General features: G+C 48.6%; 1 protein-coding gene across 8 annotated transcripts in view; it reads right to left on the reverse strand.

The window, feature by feature from the left end:
• Positions 1-5,317: 5,317 nt before the first annotated feature.
• DNAAF8 (dynein axonemal assembly factor 8) overlaps positions 5,318-16,615 on the reverse strand; it is a 94,676-nt gene continuing 83,378 nt past the window's right edge. For 7 of the 8 annotated variants that reach the window (XM_074840853.1, XM_074840851.1, XM_074840850.1 and 4 more), the window contains 4 exons: positions 14,393-14,613; positions 12,726-12,811; positions 8,627-8,696; positions 5,318-5,529 (listed from right to left, as the gene is read on the reverse strand). In XM_074840853.1, coding sequence (XP_074696954.1) covers positions 5,452-5,529; positions 8,627-8,696; positions 12,726-12,811; positions 14,393-14,613 — 455 coding nt within the window. In that variant the 3' untranslated portion in view covers positions 5,318-5,451. The remainder of the gene's footprint in view (positions 5,530-8,626; positions 8,697-12,725; positions 12,812-14,392; positions 14,614-16,615) is intronic. The other variant, XM_074840854.1, reaches the window with a different exon arrangement.

Below are 16,615 nucleotides of genomic sequence, written 5' to 3' on the forward strand. Positions count from 1 at the left end.
CCAGGTTGCCCAAAGCCCCATCCAACCTGGCCTTGAACCCTTCCAGGGAGGGGGCAGCCACAGCTTCTCTGGGCAACCTGTTCCAGGGCCTCACCACCCTCACAGTCAAGAATTTCATCCTTCTATCTAATCTGAATCTAGCCTCTTTCAGTTTAAAACCATTACCCCTCATCCTATCCCTACACCCCTGAGTCCCTCCCCATCTTTCCTGTAGCCCCTTTAAGCACTGGGAGGCCGCTCTAAGGTCTCCCCGGAGCCTTCTCTTCTCCAGCTGAACCCCCCACAACTCTCTCAGCCTGTCCTCACAGGGGAGGTGCTCCAGCCCCTGAGCATCTTCGTGGCCTCCTCTGGCCCCGCTCGAGCAGGTCTGTGTCCTTCTGATGTTGGTGCCCCCAGAGCTGGACCCAGCACTGCAGGGGGGTCTCAGGAGAGCAGAGCAGAGGGGGAGAATCCCCTCCCTCGACCTGCTGGCCACACTGCTGTGGATGCAGCCCAGCACACGGTTGGCTTTCTGGGCTGTGAGCGCATGTTACTGGCTCGTGTCCATCCACTAACACCCCCAAGTCCTTCTCCTTGGGGCTGCTCTCAATCCCCTCCTCGCCCAGCCTGGATTTGTGCTTGGGATTGCCCCGACCCGTGGGCAGGACCTTGCCCTTGGCCTTGTTGAACTCCATGAAGTTTGCATGTCCCACCTCTCCAGCCTGTCCAGGTCTCTCTGGATGGCACATCCCTTCCCTCCAGCGTGTTGACTGCACCACACAGCTCGGTGTCATTGTCAAACTTGCTGAGTGCCTCGATCCCACCGTCTGTGTCGCCAATGAAGATGTTAAACAGCGCCGGTCCCAACACCCACCCCTGAGTAATGCCACTTGTCACCCCCCTCCACTTGGACATCGAGCCGTTGAGCACAACTCTTTGAGTGCAACCACCCAGCCAATCCCTTACCCACCGAGTGGTCCATCCATCAGATCCACGTCTCTCCAATTTAGAGATGATGTCATGCGGGACAGTGTCAAATGCTTTGCACAAGTCCAGGTAGATGACGTCAGTTGTTCTTCCCTTGTCCACCGGTGCTGTGACCCCATTGTAGAAGGTCACCAAATTTGTCAGGCATGATGTGCCCTATCCTCACAACTATCAACTGGATGCTGGCCTCACTAATGCCCAAAGCATTTCAGCTCTCCAGCATGGCCAGGTCTCTTGTGTGGTGGTCCAGCAAGCCCTCTAGACGCAGAGACATCTGGAAATCCAACGGCAGTGGTTCTTGGCCAAGAGAGAGGTACTTATGGCTATGCCAGCTACAGCAAGGCAAATATTTGTGAGCATGGGAAGTGTGGGACCAAGATCATCCTGTCTGGTGAGGATGGCTGATCTGGGGACAGCTCCAGCAGGTCCATCAGCTCCTCCTGCTTTCCGAGCCAGCCATGGGCCTCTGGAGATGAAAACCAGTGCCCAATTTCTAGGCCATGCTGATGCAGTTCATGGGGGGGGAGGGCAGTAAATCCTGTTTGCTGTGCAGTGATTTTCAGGCTGGCAGGTCTGAGCGGTGTGAGACATTCCTGGTGCTCAGCAGGGTTCATGTGCATAGGGCTGGAGCAGAAACAATTTTCTGGGGTGAATGTAAATGTTAAGGAAAAAAAAAAAAAGAAAAAGAACTATTCTGGCTCAAATCAAATCGACACGTTGGTGTTAGGGGGTTGTTTCATTTCCAGGTGTCATGTTTTCAAATCTGCTTAACACAGGCAAAATAAGGTTGATGGGGAACATCGAAGTGACATACCCACAAGTTTTGCTCTGAGGTGATTACTTTTGGGTTTTTCCTTGTCATTTTAATTCATGGTCGGGGGCAGCGGGGAGGTATGTGTGTGGAAGAGTCAGTTTGGCCAGATTGCAAAACCTCTGAGCAGCTAACGGGTCTGCGCTGGTGGCTGAAAGAGCACGAGCAGAGAGATGTCACCCACCTCTCCCGGCAGCAGCTGGACACCGACGTGAGCCAGGGCTGCCCGCGGAAGGGCACAGCCGGTGTGTGCTCACGGGGATGAGCTGCTCTCGCAGCTCCTTGGCAGAGCGGAGCGGGAGAGGGGATCTGCTGCCAGTTCAGCTCCTCCACCTGTGAATCGCACGGTCACGTGCGTGCGCCTTGCTCAGTGCTGATAAGGGAACTGTTATGGTCCTCCTCCGCTCACCTGGCTTGATATCAGCGTCCTGCTGCTGCTGGTGGCAGCCAGGTAGTGATTTCTAGGCCTAATTGATAATTAGTTAAATCTGTCCTTGGCACAAGGGGGGACACAATGAGCTAGAAAGCTGTGACACGCGTGCAGCGCTCTGCCTGTGCCCGCCCTAGGGAAGAGCACCCAGCACCTCTGCATCCCTCGGGACACCAATTCGCTCCAAGGCGGAGTGAAGGGCTCACGTGAGAGCTATCGAGCCCCCGGCGCGGTGAATAAATACAACGTGCCTGCACCTGACGGTGCTGGGGCACAGCAAAGAGCAGCTGCTCTGCACCCCGAGGCACTTGTCTATTGAACAGAGGGGATGATCGGGCTGGAGCACACAGGGAAAATGGAGTTGGGCACCGGGCACTGCGCTCCCATCTTTCTTATCGCAGGACCCTAAGGGGTTAACACAAAATGCCACCTACTGTATTTTATCTCTCCTCCATTGAGGCAGCTCTGACACTGGCAGCAGAACAATGCTAAATTCTGATTAGCTCTGGTTTTCCAGCATGAGGGGAGGCACAAGAGGGTGGGGAATTAATACTATTCTGCATAATTTTTAATCTAAATTCCATTTCTTTTCTTTTCTTTCTCTAGGAAGCAAACAATCTAGGGGGTTTTGTACTCAATTTCTTGCTTTCATAATCTAAATGAATTGTTTGCAAGTAGGAGCCAGCTGCAAAGCTGGCAATCTCCGATCAAATCTGCCTTTCTCCTAGTTCTAGCAATCATTAATTTGCTCCTCAGCTCTGATTAGCTAATCCTGGCTGCCTTGTGGCAGTTCGCAGGGAAGAACAGCGTGTAAGCTGCAGCTCTCTTTGACGGAGCTGGAGCTGGCACCGGGGTGACAGGATTGATTTCTGCTGGGTCCGCGGCGCTCCTGGTTGTCAGCTCTCCAGAGAGGAGTGGGGTGCTCTGGGAGGAAAGGCTGGCAAGGTTATTTATGGAATCCTGGCATTTTGGAAATATCAGAGGACGATGCTTTCCCCTGCTCTGTGCAGGGCGTGCTAGTTTGTTACACTGAGACTAAATAGCTGGGCTTTAAAATAGGAATCGAAGATGCTGTAGCAGCCTCTCGCTCAAAAATATCCGGGTGCTGCCCCATTTTTGGTGTTGCTGGTGTGCCTGGGGGATGTGGCAGCTGTTACCTCAGTTTCATAGATGGGAAACTGAGGCACGGGGTCTTTGCATGCTGGTGGCTGGAGGCTCGCAGAGAACACGCCGCAGCAGCAGGGCTGTCTGGAAGGGGATATGGTACAAGGTGCCTTTTGTGCCAGGCCCTGGTTTAATTACATGGCGAATCAAGAGGAACGGTCTCAACTCCTGCCGCGAAGCTCAGAGAGCTCCTGTCTACTGGCAAGCCCGGAGGGGGCCAGGGGTGTCCGAAGGAGATGTCACCTCTCCAGGCTGCCTGCCGCCAGTCACCTCCTGATGTCCAGCTCCCTGTGATCCTGTTGCTCACAAGTCTGAGGGCCCAGGCGAGTTGGACATGGTGCTGGTGGCCCACGTGCCGCTATGCTGGCTGGGTGCAGGGCTGCTGCTGGCCCCGCATGCCCCCTTCTTGCACGTAGCTCTGCAGGCCTTGTCTTTCAGCTGCTATCTGGCTGCGTTTTCTTCCAACACGCTCCTTTTTCAGATCAAATTCCCCGAGTGCTGGGGGTGGATCCTTTTAATTTTCATTTGTTTCGAAGCTGTACATGGCTTACAAGCATGACAGAAATGCGCCTGGAGTGCAGGAAATGGCCTACTTAGCTGCAGGAGCAGAGCAGGCTTTTCCGTCACGCGAACTCCCAGGACTCCGTCCTCCCTGGGGGACTGGGGCAGCTGCCTGCTTCCCTCACGGGCACATGTTTCTGTGGCTTCTCTTCAGGAGATGTTCGGTCCCACCATCAAGCCCGTCCAGGCAGAACAGTGCCGGGGAGCAGAGGTTTGGAGGGTACTTCCAAGTTGTGATGCCAAACTGCTGTGCGAGGTCAGGGCAGGTCCCCTGTCTGTGTCCCCCCTTCCCCCAGCTGACTGTGACAATCTCTTTTTGCTGTTTCAAGGTAGCTTAGAGAAGGGGAGAGATTGTGTTAGGGCTATTTGAGGAAGCAGAGCTTGCAGGGCCAGACCTCTAACAGCTTTTGGACCTACCGGACGCTTTCAGCCTAGTCTGAAAAGGGACAGATCTATCTCAGAGGCGTTGCAATCTCACCGTTTGTGTGAGCTAAGGGTTGGGGAGGAGGAGGACTCACACCAGGCTCTTAGGGAGGGAAAGGCTGTGCACAGATTCACCCTGCCAGCAGCACCTGCTCTGCCTTAATGCCACTTGGAGAATGCACAGGGACTGTTCTTGCTACGTCTGTGATGTCTGGAACTAGATGCAAGCGCATGTCTAAGTCTTTCCCTTAGCAGGGCAGATAGGAACACGAGGTGTCCTGGGTTGAGAAGAGTCTTCCCCAAAGGAGCTGAATTTTCCCAGTGGGTCCCAAGAAGACTGAGGACCTTTGTATTAATGCCAGGTTCCTTGCCAGGAAGCTCATAGCAAGGTCTTGGCTGAGAAGGAATCAGCTAGGATCTGCTAGGATCAGCGCTGCTGTAGAAGGAGGAACAAGAGGCAGGGTTGTGCGCCCACGGGAGGGCAGCGGGCTGGGGCTGGGCAGACAGCTGGGGCAGAGGCGAGTGAACATTAAGTTGTCCAGCTTTTAATCTTATTCAACAGCTCTACCTGGTGTACTGAACTCTCCAGGGACCCAACCTTCCCTCAGACTATTTCCATTTTATTTACTGTGGTTTTGTCTCTGGTTCAAAGAACACAGTAGCAGCAGAAAATGGAGTCTCTCCATAATGTCTTTGAGGCCTGGGGAAGGTGGATTCTGCAAGCACCTGGGAGAAAGACAGCAGTGAACACCTGCCCCTGCATTTGCTTTACTTCCAGAGTTTTTCCCAGCCAGACAAACCTTGATGTCCCTGCAAAATTATGTCCAAACCTTGCTCCACGAACACAAGCAGTTTGTCTCTGAATGCATTCCACTAGAAACCACGGCTACAGTTCAGAAAGATTTGTTCTCAGGCACTGATCCTTCCTCCCACCACTCTCATTTATGTTACTGATGCTAATACCATATTTCAAACTTCATGTTTTAATGACAAATATTAGTGCTCTTAGAGGCTGGGAGTCCCCTGTGTGTCCCTCTGCACAGATACCCACAGTGGCATCCGCTCATGGGCTGCTTGGGGGCCTTGACCATCTCGGCTAGGGATCCTGGGATTCAATTTGGTGGATGCTCTCAGATGTCAGGGAGTCGAAAAGGCAACAGAGCAGCTCTTCAGCCTGGGGAGAAAAGAAAGAAGGGGTTGGGGGAAGGTTGTGATTTCTGTGCATCACAAAGAAACTTTTTTTCAGAGGTAGGTTTTTCGTGAGTGCTGCAGGCAGGCAGCACAGTGAGGATGTTCACCAGGTTGAATTAATCCCAGCACAGGGGTGACTATGAGTGTCCCACAGCAGGGAAATATCTGCTATAGTTGTGACCACTGTTTGGCCATTCTCAAGACTCACATTTTCAAGGAACTGAAGAAAACCAATAACATGCAAAGTGCCAAGTGTGAAACCTAACTTCCTCCCCCTGCTGCTTTGCCTCTCCTTCCCAAATCTCGCTCCTGGGCAGCTCTCTGGCATGGCTGCTGCAGAGCTGGGGAGGCCAGCTTAGCACCAAGGGTTTTGGGACCAGTCTGTACTTCTGACTGTGCAAATGAACACCATGTTCCCCCAAAGCATTATACATGCTGTGCTGACAGTCCACCCCGCACAGCCCTCGGGGCCCTCCTCCTGCCAGCACTCTGCCTCTCCTCATAGGTTTTTAGGTCTCTTTTATAGGACTCCAACCCATCTGCCTGCTGTTGAAGGGCTAAGGATCATGCCAAGAGTGGCTGGGATGTGTTTTCCCTGTGTTGCTTTGCTCCAGTCCCAGGATTCAGCTGTCTCTGCAGGGAGGGAGATGCTGGAGCAGCCATCGTGGCTGCTGGCAACAGCTCCAGGGCTCCAGGCAGAGTGGAGGGATTAGCGCTGCCTGCCAGCGGAGGCTCAACTGCACACCTGTGGGCTCTTCCTGAGGAACCTTTGTGAAGAGATAGTGCTGTCTCCCTGCTCTGACATGCTAATGGTGACAGGTCGGTACTGCTCCGTCACTGAGGGACGGCCACCCCAGCCTCACAACCTCGTCCCAGAGCTGCATGCGAGGAGAAACTGTTCAGCCACAGGACATGCCAGCCCTGAGGCCGAGCACAGTGCTCCCTGGCAGCTCTCTCATCGCTGGGGAGGTCCCAGCCTGGGTAGGGACCAGGTGCGGGGACATCTGGGACCACCTTTTATGGGTGCAGTGGAAGTTCAACAGCCCCGAATGGTGGCACCAACAAAATATGGCTCTGTCACTTCCAGACGTGAGCTGGTCTGCGTGTGCCCAAGCTAAGCCTGCACGGGGAGCAGGCATCTGCAGGGTCACTGTGTGAGAATAAGGAACTTCCAAAGTATGAATTCATCTGCTCCTAAGGCAGATGTTTCAAAAAGGGCAGGTGAAAAGTGCTATAGAAACGCTTGCTTCTCTTTGTGACTGCAGAAGGAGGCCAGACAACTAGCCCAGATGCAGATGTCGGCACTGAAATAGTCCACATTAGGAAAGCTGATTTCTCATCTTATTGCCTAGTCCCAAATCGCAGAGGGAGCAAATATGCAATTCTTTTCACTTCCATGGCTCAACTCCACCAGTAAATGCTGCAGCTCTGCTCAAACCACAAGGATTTGAAATCCGTGTTCATTTAACCCTCCTGAACTTTGCCTGATATCATGTTGTTGCTCATTAGCTTTGACCTGGAAAGCCTGGCTGACATTTCATAAACTCATTAGCAAGAGATCAGAGGATCGAACATTGCTTCTAGGGACATCCTTTGAGGTACAGTCATTCCCTGGTGAGCTTGCTCCTCAGATCTCACTCTGCGATTTCTAGACCTACCCTGAACTTTGGAGCAAAAGGCCCATTTGAAAATCAACATTACTTGCTGCTGTGCTTCTTGTAACCCACAACGAGAAGAGCTGCGCCCACCGCTAGCCCAGGACTAGACTCATGAACTGCTGTGAGTAGCCCATAGGGGTTTGATTCAGTGGCCCAGGCTGCCAGCAGCAGGGAGAAGGGCTGAGCATATTTGCTTTTTCTCTTATCTATTACAGAAAGTACTATAAGCCTCTTTCTGATAGGCTGATTCCCCACAGCCACAAAGCAGAAGGGATTTTATGTCAGCCAGAGATATGTAACGTCCTTTTCAAAGCAAATCAGAAGACAGCCTGGACTTGCTGCCCTGTCACATTACTTGGCAACAGCCTGGCACCCTGGCAGCAGTAAGCGCTGTGCTGTGACAGCCTTGCAGCTATGGCAGGGCTGTGCAGACAGACCTTCCCAGGCACTGCAGCATGTACAAGCCCAGCTACACCCCGGGAGAACTGTACTGCGCCTTAGGGAAAGCTGCTGAAAACAGCAGCTGTACGACTTTTGGGAAGTTTGGGGTAGTTTTGCCTGTGTTAAAAGCAGGAACGCAGACTTCAAAGAGGGGTCTGTGTCTTTTAAGGCTCAATCCTCAGAGCACTGGTACTGAAGGCAGCAGCTCTGATATGTTATATGAGGTTACAAACACACCTCGCTCTCCTGCTGGGTTTTTTTGGGAAGCAAAAGGGATCCAGAGGAGAGGCTTGTCCACTCGCGACCATTTCTCAATCTCCTCAATTCTTTACGCCTCCTAGCCCTAACTCTGCAGGCACTGCCTCTTCTATCCAAATCTCTCGCTTTTTTTGTACTAAACTTTGCTGAATACAGCCAAAGTTTTAAGGGTATTTATGCAGTTTATTCCCATTATCTGCCTACGTGTCTGGAGCTTAGTGTTTCCTTTCATGGAATGAACTACTGAGAAAATATTCAGCCAGCACATCCCTGGAATGGCTAATGGCTCAATTTCTCCTCTTCCATTTGGATTTGGGCTTCTGAAACATAACTTCCTGAACACAGGACATGTGCCAGCTTGGCAGTAGGGCTGAATGAACATTTCCTGTCACTAATTTTTGACGAGTATCACAGATATCTTACTAAGTGTTGATTGCTCATAAAAAGTAACTGCCATCTATGGAAAATATTGAATCTTTATCAAAATCTCCAAATATTTTGATTCATAAGAGTGCCACAGCTGTAACGTGGAAGACAGTTTGACAGGGTTTTGGTCCCACCTTCCACCATGTGCTGGGCCCCAAGGCTTGGGGCTGCCATGAGGCACCACCTCTGTCTCATACAAGTTAAAATTTTCTTCTAAAATTCAAGCACTTTTGACAGGTTTCATTCATCACAGGGGCACAAAGCACACATATCTGTATCATAAACTTCTCTACTTGCCTGATTCTCATTTTGGGGATAGAGGAGATGCTGCGCAGTGTCCAGGACTGACTGCTGCTGCCAACAGGTGCTGGGGGTAAAGAAAAACAGAAGCCAGTGTTACTTTGCCATCTAAACCATCAGGGACTGCAGATGACCTAGCTTTGAGGACTATGCTCTGTGCAAGCAGCTCTGGCCATGTGCATCTGTTACTGAACTTCTTTACACAGACAAATCCTGGGTTTTACAAAGCTTTGTATAAATGGATTTGGATTCTTAAAGTATAAGCCTTCTAACAAACAGTAATGACCTGTTGCATAATGGGGTCTCTGAGGCAGCAGGAAATACACATAACTGTAGACAGTTAGTTCTGTGCAAGGATCTTTTTCTCAACAAAGATAATCTGTGTGTTTTCCCCCAAACCCAGGCCTTTCTGAGCTGCCTTCAGCAGCAGGGTCTGCTTTACTAGTCCTTGTTTTGCTCTGGCCCACCTCAAGCTACACATGAGCTGACCACAAGACACATTCAAGAGACATTAAAAGGCAAGATACAAATTTCAAAATTGCCTTTTAAACTGACTCCATGCACACTCAGAGTCTTAGGCTTGAAAACTCTTCAGAGGCTTTGAAAACCACTCCCTGCTCCCTGCCCCCATATCCAGGTATTGTGCTTGGCAACAGTTTTCCCTTCAGTGGTTTTCAACTGCTCCAAGATTTTACATCTCATGTATTCATTATTTTTTTTTTTTATTTCTACACCTCCCTTCCCTCCAAAGCTCCCAGAGATGAGCTTCCTATAGGGATAACATCGCTCCCTGCTAACAGCAATTAACACTTGGTAAGAACATTTCATCAGAGAGAATAACATCCAGCTAAGTCCCTTAACACTTGACTTTTGTTCTGATTGCACTACATTGTCTAAAGCCAGGAAGGTATAAGGCCTACACTCTGATTTTCTTCTGATGCAGCCAGGTTTTCGGCGTGCTTTAGTCAGTACAATGTTAACTAAGTGAGTTTCTAAAGACAGTGCACAATATAGTTAGGTCCTAACAATCTTACGGGCATCTGAAAGTACTTTTTAAAAGCTCAAATAACCATAGAGGAGCAATCACTACTAAATCAGTATCACCTATTAAGGCAGCTAAATCTGGTTTGTCATGCATAAAAAGCAGAGCATGACTTTCTTCCAGGAGTTGCTTTGAATTTAGTTATAAATTCTTCCCTCTGCCACCCCGCAGCTAGGAAATCTGGCTGTAAAAACAAGTTATGACAGGGAAAATTCAAATGCTTTATACAGGAGATCCAGGCATCCGGATGCTGACAGAACAAGAAAGGTAAGTCTCACATCATTTTTCCTTGTCTGCGGATAGGATTGTGTCACTTCCTTCTCTGGATTCTCCCCCCGGTCCCCACTGCTCTTAGGCTGTGCTTCAGCTTCCCCTCACCTCTTCCAAACACTTACTTCACTCTGCCCTATGAGTTACCCTTGGCACCCTCCCAGATTCTCCCAGATTCCTACTTTGGCTCCACTCTTGGCAGTCAATCAAACTCACAGGCTGCTTTTGTGCCCCCACCTGCATAAATTTTGTCCCTTTCTCTGTTCTTCCTGCCCTTTGGTGCAGAAATAATGCCTTTATAGATGTCCAGAGAACACACAGAGTGGGCGCTGCTGCTGCTGAACAATAATCACTACACAGTTATGAGGGTCTGTGTCTGTCTTCAAGGCAACTGCTCTGCACAGCACATCCTCCAGTGATTGAATGTCTCTCCTTGATGTGCCACTGCTAGAGCTGGCTTAGGAAAGCTTTAATAGGCTCTGAACTACGAGCAGTTATACTACCAAAGCCCGCATTGTTCCTCTCAACACCTGATTCCTCCTTCTTATCATAGCCCATCTCTGACATCACATCCCAGGCTTCCATACAGATGGCAACGTTTCCCCCCATGGCACAAAGCCTATGTGGCTCAGCTGTGAATCAACTCCCAGGGCTGTAAAATAATCTCTCATACCGTGGTGCTTCAGCAATGCAGCTGAAATGCAGGCCAGAACCTGTGCAGGTATTGGAATCTTGGGCCGTGGCAGTAAGAGTGAAATAAATATACAGTGATTTACTCAGTACAAGAAAGGTCACGTGGCTCCTGCTGATGGAGTCATAAGTGTAATTAACCTCTGATGTTATTCTGAAATGTTTATAAACTAGGCGATGAAGATGTCTTAGCATGAAGTGTCCTTATGAGACACTAGTTAAGTCAGGCTGGGTTTCCAAAGATATTTGCAAAGTTGATTTTGAACAGCATGATAGCTTATGATACACTAAGGGTATCATAAACACCAGTTTACTGCTGGCTAAAGTTGATCTACCTGAGGACCACTGCCTCCCCTCCTCCCCATCCTCGGGCACACCTCGCTGCCTCTCCCTTCCACAAACGTCATCGATCATGAAGGCAAATATTTTTTTTGTAGAGCTGGTTTTAAATAGCTGCATGATCATTAGTTCTGGCACTGGGGTAAGAGGCAGAGTGGATCCTGCCATTTTGGGAGTGCCTCCTAACAGCCACAATTTATGCACACATATTTTGCAGTTCAGCAAGGAAGTTTCTCCATCGTACAGACAGCCATACTGGCACAGACCAGCATGCGGGGTGAACGATGCAGCTGAGACGGGCACCTATTCCTCCTCACTTCCCTCCCAGCCCCTCAGCTCACTGTGAATGGCAGTGAGAAGCCACTGCGAGGTTTGCTCTCGGGGTGCTGCCTTGAGACTGGCAATTTTAAAACATATCAAGTTAAGCCTACAGAATAGGGAAGCACTGGGTTGGCAGCTGATCTTGTTATGCAGCACCTATGACTCTGACAAGCAAAAGCCTGGGGAAAATATAGATGTGGGGGACCTTGTATTGGCTGCCAGCTCCACTGACAGCCTCTCTCCCAGAACTACTTTCAGCAGTGATTTCTGGGGTTCCCAACAGCCCACTTTTTTCCTGTAAACCAGGAAAAGAGTGGGAGAAAACTCACTAGAGAGGTCTTGAGTATCTTGCTCTTTGCTTCCCCTTAGTGCTATACCTTGCAGGGTGAAAGGTTTAGGATGTGGCTCCCAAGGGTGTGATTTTAAATGAATAGGAGCAATGTCTAAATTTTGTCATTAGCTTAAAAACATTTTTGAAAAGTTACCAATGAAATCTGTTCCAATTATTCTCCCCAGGTGTGGCCTTGTGACTGAGCACCACAACATTTCATCAAAGTATGAGAATTCCAAGGTGACTACAAACTTGGATGTTCAGATTTGATCCCCTTGATGCTTGTAAACTCCAGAGTCCTTGAATTCTTTACTCCTGTCCCATTGACAGTGTTATCTGGAAGTCCTCCAGATGGTACAGCCAAAGTCACAACAGTCTTATCAGTGTGGCTGCTGGACCGCTCTATACCAAACGTGTCAGAAAAAAAGACTCTCTTGGCTTCCTTTCCCAGAAGAAACCACGTGCGTGAACGACACATTGCACTGCCAAATACCAGCCCTGTGCAAGGAAACTTTCCCTCTGGGGAACAGTGGGTTAATTGGCCTGATAATCATTCTATTTCACTAATCAGTCCCCACAGAGGGGTTCTGTTTGTTTTACCACGCGTATACATCCTCTACCCAGCATTTCTGGATATTTATTTAAGAGGCTAATTTTTGATTTTGCTCTCTGGCGTTTATTTTAAGTATTTTTTTTTTTTTTTCATAGAAAACATGGAATCTGCCAAGATATTTCTCCTAGGAATTTTATTGATTCGGCAGGTCTAATCCCAATGTGAGCCCTTATTTCAGAGAATTCCTTGTACTCATGGAACCACTCCCCCAAGCCTCACAGACACTCCAAGTCCTTAACAAACAACACAACTCAGTATTTAAGGTCCTGAGTACAGGACACGCTTTGAAACTGGGGAACGCTCTGAGGTACTGACCCACTAACAACGATGTCACTTAGGAAGAATGGGTGGCCTTTGGGTGGCACCTGACCTCATGGGAGTCATTTGGAAGTGAATTACAGAGCAGAAAGTCAGCTGCCCTCCTTCAGATCACACTCTCTCTAGCAGAGGGTTGAGACAGTGCCGTTAAAGCAATATTGTCCTCACTTACCTGTCCAGCAGGGAGTCAAAGCACATGACTGCATTGTCTCGCTGTGCTGCTAGCACCAGACACAAACCATCCATTAAGAGGGAACACTACAAGAGAGGGAAGAACAGAGCTTTGGTGTTGCTATCCACTTAAATGTCCGTAAGCCTCACTGATGAACTGCTGACAGCACAGATAACTGCTTGTGTGCTGTGTGAGGGGATGAAAGCCACAAAGCAACAGACTCTTTCAAACTGAAAGACTATCATGTCTGAACTGCTAGTTATCCCACTCCTATGGCATACTATTATTCGTGTTCCTTTCTCTCAGAGTGAAAATAAGCAGGTTACCTAGGTGTGTTATTCAGTCACCAAGTCTGTTGGAAGCAGGAATACAGAGATAACTAAATGTTGAGATATCGCAGCAGAAATACTTATTATTTGAAGGAGCCCATCTCCCTTCTGGCAAGGGAAAGCAAATGCTGTAATGTTCACCTTTGGCTCAGTAGAGCCAGACCCTTCTGGAAACACGCCAGCTCTGCCCAGAGTAATTCATCTCCGACAAGAGGAAGTGTTTCCATCACCAGGAGAGCAGTGCTGCTGCCATGGCTCTCCTTCCCACACGCTGATTCGCTTTGTCCTTCCTAGAGAGCTGTGCACGTTCCCGCGTGCAGAGGGGTGGCATCCTCAGGGGAACCGCAGGAGAAGAAAGTAGTGCTTAGACTAATTGGATGGTAGATGTAATTGCTATTCTATACAGATGTACTTCAAAGGCATGCTGTCAGTTTAAAAAATCACAACCTGAAAAGATCTTACCTGTGCTTATTACAGATAACACCTAAGACTCTTACAACTGAAAGGCTGGAAGCACAAATGTTTGTATGTTTTCAGAAGGACTGCTGCGTGTCTCCGACAGCCCTTTGTTGATTGCTACTTCCAGTAAAAGTAGCTTCCCCCCTTGTTTACTCTGCGTTCCTGACAGTACTTTCTTGCACATTCTACCTTACTGTTTTGCCCTAGTAAGGTTCCTGAAATGGTGGGCTTCTACACCAAGTGCAAAGAGAAAAACAGTCTGGGCCGGATACTCTGCTGATGAAAAGCAATGTGTCTGCTCACCCCAGAAGCACATCTCATGCTTACGCCTCGTGAGCACTTGCTCAAACCCCACGCTGGACTGCGGCTTGAGCTGTCAGCACCAACTAAACGAGAAGCAAAATGAAACCTCTGCCTAGGACTCCAGGGCACAGCTCAAAAAGTGGAAGGGTTATTTAGCATTGTAGAAGAGGATTAATGGGGTGCGATTAGAGAAAGGGAAATAGAAACCATATTTATATGGAAAAACAAGGGAGGACACAGCAGCAAAACATACAGAATAGCAGCAACTGCGTGCCAATAGGTGAATGGAATAAAATGTTTAACGGGGATGTGCCATTCACATCAAAGGATACGTTCACACGTAGTGATGTCCAGGTTGGGTGTCAGTGAGCTAGTGGAGATACAGGAACACAAGGTAGGAACTAGCTAGCAAGACATTGCTTACCAGTGGTATTAGAGCTCAGATGCAGTGCTGTGCTAATACTGCTACCAAAGCAAGTTTGCTCAGAGCTAGCCTGGATATCTTAGCACAGCATGGCATTAAAAAGCTCTTCTTTTGTGCAAAGGAAGCAAAGCACAACTCCAGCTGTTTCATACCTTTGCTGCAACACTGCACTTTGCCCTGCTTAGAGTCTCAGAGATGCAGTGAGCTTGTGGTGCGTCCAGGACAGTGAGGCGTACTCCAGTCACTGTGAAATCTTTGCCAATAAGCTGATCAAGCAGTTCAACATAAGGTGGGTGCTCTGAACCCCGGAGGATTATCCCAGGCAATATGAAGCAAGTGGTTTGGCAGAGGTTACCAAGCAATGGCCGATCTGCTGGGAAAAGATCACAACACAACAGATGCTTGTTTTATATCTACCCCCCCACAACTGTTAGCCCTCTAATTCTTCCCTGTCACAGAGAAGTAACTGGAAGACCAGAGGCACTCAGGCATTGTTATATCGTTTAGGATGCTCAGAGATGCAATTGCTCATCCTGAACTGTCAAGCTGCTGTATGCCTACATGTACATATCTGGAGATCACAAGACAGCAGTAGTGACCCCATTTCAGGAGTCAGACAAGGACAACTGCTGGTTTGCTACAGGAGATACTATTCCATTAAATTTCTTCCAAGCAAAGAAATCTGTTAATCCAGCTGCTTTTATAATCCAAAATGTAATTCTGATCAGCATACATAAGACTTAATGTATTTCATATTTTCCTCATGATAAATCTGTCTGTCCATTAGGCAGCAGCTTTGTGATAATTATTTGCTGAAAGGAGAGGTTTCTTTGTGTGCAAGAGCTACCTCTAGTGTTCAAGATGAGACCATAAAGTGAATGATGTGTCTGGCTTGCTGGAGGCGCTTACTATATTGTGCCTGACAGTTCAGAGATCACGTGTACTTGCTTTTCCAGGACAGTAACTCTTTGAAATACATTTTCTGAGACACAAACACATCAGGGCTGTACACTGGTTTCCTTTTTTACTCTGCTTAGACATCTTCAAAGCAAAAAGATCCTCACACAACAGGAAATTAGGGGCACATATTTTGAGATTTGCTCCCAACACTGCCCTGTACAAAGCTTGCAGAATACCCACGCTCTCTCCACAACAAGCTATTTTATTTTATTTTCTGCAATCTCTTCTAGAAATCAAGAAGTGCTTCAGCACAGTAGATCTGTGCTACAGGGCCTGGTCCTTTCCCATCATCCAGTAAATTGATGGGGGAAATACCCTGCCTGACAGCAATAGCAACACAGGATAGTTGGACTGGGAACACCTGCAAGTCTCCTCTCACTGCAGCTTTGTGCTCTGAACACAGCTTGAGCTGACATACCCCACCAGAAACACGATGATGTGATCACATCTCTGCAGCTACCCAGACGAGAAGGTCAGACAGCTACATGCAGAACAGCCTGGTCATCTCAAAAAAGCTGCTGTTACATACACACGGCTGCTAAGCTCTTGTTTCAGGACTCATACAATGGCTTGGGAACGTCAGTAGTGTTGCGAGATAGGCCTCACCCCAGGCATCAGCTAAGTCTTGAACATTCATGCAGTCAGTCTTGGGTGTATTAGTGTGCAATGTAACAAAAAGAGCTTGCCTGAGGATTTGTGATTTTTTAACAATCATGAAGCACGTGTAAGGCAAATCCCAAAGCCAGCGTAAGACAGTGGAAAGAAATCATTGATAATTACACATTGGGAAAAATTCTCCTTCAGAGACCTCCTACACAAAAGTGACTTGGTGCCTACCAAGCAGCTACGCTGTCACTAAGGCAAAGGCCTTGACTTACCGCCATCTCTTTGCACTCCTACATGTGCTGTCTCATGCACTTGCTGGTATGGGGTCGGTGCCCAAAAGTCCTGTATCAGTAAGGTGGCATCAGGAGGTGACAGTCTGTAGTTCTCCAGCATTTTTTATCATACTCCTCTGCCAGTCTACAACAATCTTGTGGTTTTACTGCTGGGATTAACAACTGCAGCAATGGGGTGTAGCGCAGGAACATTTTCTCAGCTTCCCACCCTCCTGCTTGCCAGCCACATCAGAATTCAGGTACAGGAATAAGAATGACCCGGTTCCAAACAAGTCTGCTCCCCAGTGAACACCACAGGGATGCTTTACCTGGTTACTCCTTGTTTGTAAAGGCTTGGGATCAACCCGCAATATCCCAGCATGGAAACATCCCCATGTGTTAGTTACATCTCCTGATGTAAATGGTGCCACACCCCAGCCTGTGTTGCATAGGTGCCTATAGAGTAAAATCAACAGAAAAGGCCCAGGGAAACTGTAGGCATCTGAGGGAACAGAGATGGGAGGAGCATCTGAGGGA

This window comes from Strix aluco, chromosome 15, assembly GCF_031877795.1.
Source record: "Strix aluco isolate bStrAlu1 chromosome 15, bStrAlu1.hap1, whole genome shotgun sequence".
Taxonomy (NCBI): domain Eukaryota; kingdom Metazoa; phylum Chordata; class Aves; order Strigiformes; family Strigidae; genus Strix; species Strix aluco.